The 3264-nt window shown below is 31.0% G+C and overlaps 1 protein-coding gene across 1 annotated transcript; it reads left to right on the forward strand.

The window, feature by feature from the left end:
• The first annotated feature begins 1168 nt into the window (after positions 1–1168).
• On the forward strand, positions 1169–2201 carry LOC100021440 (olfactory receptor 10AG1-like). The gene has a single exon (XM_007497651.2). The coding sequence runs from the start codon at positions 1237–1239 to the stop codon at positions 2170–2172; it is 936 nt and encodes a 311-aa protein (XP_007497713.2). The 5' UTR covers positions 1169–1236; the 3' UTR covers positions 2173–2201.
• The last annotated feature ends 1063 nt before the right edge of the window (positions 2202–3264 follow it).

A 3264-nucleotide genomic window follows, 5' to 3' on the forward strand; every position in this document is an offset into this window, starting at 1 on the left:
TTACTATCTCTCAGTCTTGGTTTCCACACTTGAATCAATAGACTATTGACCTTGATGGCATCTAAGCTTCCCGTCAGCTCTACAGTCTATTTTATTGGAATCTTATAATGCAGGGATACATTTTACATGATAAAATGTTGAGTAAATTTTAGCTACAAAATTCTTATACCAATTTTTGAACTGGAGTTCTTGCTGTAATATCCTATATGAAGCTAAATGTCATAGACACCATAATTTTTTTAAATGTTTGAGCTACAAAAATATAGAATGTCACCCTTGAATGCTTCATGATTTCCACAGAATAAGCATTGAATATTTTATTGTTCTAGAATTTCTTAGCATTGCACCTGGCATTGAGTATGTGCATAATAAATGTTTATTGATTTGGTTAGTAATATCATCGTGCAAATTTATTGATTTAAAAAATAAAATAGTATCAAAATAAAGAATATATTTTTATACCTTAGTGATAGCTTTTATTTATATATCACTTTAGATAAAGGTATAACATATTTTTTAAATTTTATTATATATTTAGTAACAATCAACACCAACAACAAAGGTATTTAGATAAACAAATTCAAGAAATAATATAAACTCCATTTCCCAATTAAGATGCTTTTAATATTTTTTAAAATGAAGAGAAAAATCATTTAATTTAAACTAAATAACACACTAATTGAGGCCTGATAACCAATGTTTCATACCCATTAACATCTATATATTCAAAGAAAGAAAGAAGGTGCATCTATTCATCTCTTTTTCATTACCAAGATTGGTCATTACTGTAACATGGAGTTCAGGTGTTTTGTTGCTATTTCCATTGCCATTGCCATAGTCACTGAACATGCCATTTGGTGATTTTGCTTCTTTCATTCTGAAGACATTTTTAGAGTTTTCTCATGCTACTGATAATCATTGGCATGAAATTTTGTAGTATGTAATATTTTATGACATCCATCTGATTTATACAATACTCAATGAGAATTTTTCCCTTAGATACTTCCATGCTGGAAGAAAAGATGTGTTTAGTAGTCTCATAAAATAAAACTTTATTTTTCTTTTTACTTCCTTGAAGTACATGACTAGAAGTCATTTCATGCCAAAATTTATAGACATATTTCACTTATACTTTTTTAAAGCAATATTTCCAGAATGAATAGTTTAATGAAAACTCCTTATTTTACAGAGATTGTGATTTTCAAATCTGGAATTCATTATTTCCATTCATGGAAAATGAAAAGAAATATGGGAGAAACAAATCTCACAATCATGGTGGAATTCATTCTCTTGGGATTTTCTAATCTTCCTAAGCTTGAAGGCTTACTTTTTGTTCTATTCCTGGTCATCTATATGAGTATTCTCATAGGAAATGGCCTAATTATTGTCATTACCAAGATTGATCCAAGTCTCCATACACCTATGTATTTTTTCATTGGAAACTTTTCCTTCTTAGAAATTTGTTATACATCAGTAACTATACCAAGATTATTGACAAATCTTTGGAGCCAGAGAAGAAATATTTCCTTCCTTGCTTGTGCTGTACAGCTTACTTCTTTTCTTATTATGGGAGCCACTGAATGTTTCCTACTAGCTGTGATGGCTTATGATCGTTATGTGGCCATCTGTAGGCCACTCTACTATCATGTTATCATGAATCACAAGACATGTATCAAGCTGGTGGTTGGCTCCTGGATCAGTGGAATCCCACTCCAAATAGGACAGACTTACCAGATTTTCTCTTTGCCCTTATGTGGTTCTAACAAACTTAATCACATATTCTGTGACATCCCACCATTACTAAAATTGGCATGTGGAGACACTTCAGTAAATGAGTTCTCTGTCTATGCTGATGTTCTGATCTTAGCCATGATTCCCTTTCTATTGATATTATGGTCATACAGTCAAATCATTGGTACCATACTCAAGCTACCATCAGCCACTGGAAGATCCAAAGCATTTTCTACTTGTTCTTCTCACCTCATTGTTGTAGGATTATTCTTTGGATCAGCTATCATAACATATATGCGACCCAAATCTATTCATTCAGCAGAAGCAGACAAAGTTCTCTCTCTTTTCTATACTATTGTTACTCCAATGTTCAACCCTATAATATACAGTCTTAGAAATAAAGATATCATTGTTGCACTGAAGAAATTATTACCTAAGTAATTAGGATCAGTATATAAAAACAATTTTCAAATTCTAGGTTCATCTCCATTGTAATCCAGTTATTACACATTTTGTTAAGTCTTCTCTCATACACCAAAGTAAAAACTTTAAAACCTGGTAATAAAATAAAAAAAATAAAAATAAAAAATAATAAAATAAAACCTGGAGAGGAGGAGAGGATTAGACATATGGACAGGGAGTTGGCAGTACTATAAAGGACAGAAGTAGGATCAGAAGGAACATAATTAGATTTTAATATATACAACCATGAAATCTTAAGAAAATATAGATCTCACTAGCATGGCCTCTCTAATCACCCAAGGTTGTTATCCTTCTTGCAAAAGACAAAACTACTAATAACTAACATTTGATGTTTTCAAAGTGGTTTATATTATTTTTGATTCTCCAAACATTCCATAAAAGAAAGGTGTGGCTATAAATATCATTTAATAATTAATGTAAGTGAAATTAGGAAAGAATAAGACTTGCACAGAGTTAAATATGGTTTGTGTCTGAGAAAAAAGATTTGAACAGAAACCTTCTTGAAACCACTTCCTAGAAATGTGGTTTATTCATCTTCATAGAGGAATAGAAACACAACATGTTACCTCAGAGTTGAACAATTATGTAGATGTTGTGTAATGGTGAGATAAACTGAGTAATACAATTTCTGATTCTCTTACTCTATGAAATTCTTGTAGGATTCCAAAGCACTACATTAATCCTAGAGAAGGAATGAAGTGTGTTCATTTTAAGTTAGGTGTGACAAGGAAATCACTTTATATAACAGCTTAGGGACTACCATGATTCCTTCATGTGTTTGTATTTCTATGATGTAAAATAAATTATACTATCATTTATATGATATTTTTATGCTCGTTAATTAACTTGGATTATGATGGGCAAATGAGAAGTGGAATGTAAAGAGATATCACACTGAAAAAAATCATAGAAGAAATATGAAGAAATTACTGAAGGAAAAAGTAATTAAAAGGGCAATGGTCAACAAGAGCATCATCAACAACTATCCTGCAGCCTAGTTTCATGAGAAAACTGTGGTATGACTAATTATTTTGGGATAAAAGTATAGGA

The sequence above is a fragment of the Monodelphis domestica genome, chromosome 6 (genome assembly GCF_027887165.1).
Source record: "Monodelphis domestica isolate mMonDom1 chromosome 6, mMonDom1.pri, whole genome shotgun sequence".
Classification (NCBI taxonomy): Eukaryota; Metazoa; Chordata; class Mammalia; order Didelphimorphia; family Didelphidae; genus Monodelphis; species Monodelphis domestica.

What these genes read in the sequence shown, in the direction of transcription:
- LOC100021440 (XM_007497651.2), top strand. Translation starts at nt 1,237, where the DNA reads ATGAAAAGAAATATGGGAGAAACAAATCTCACAATCATGGTGGAATTC.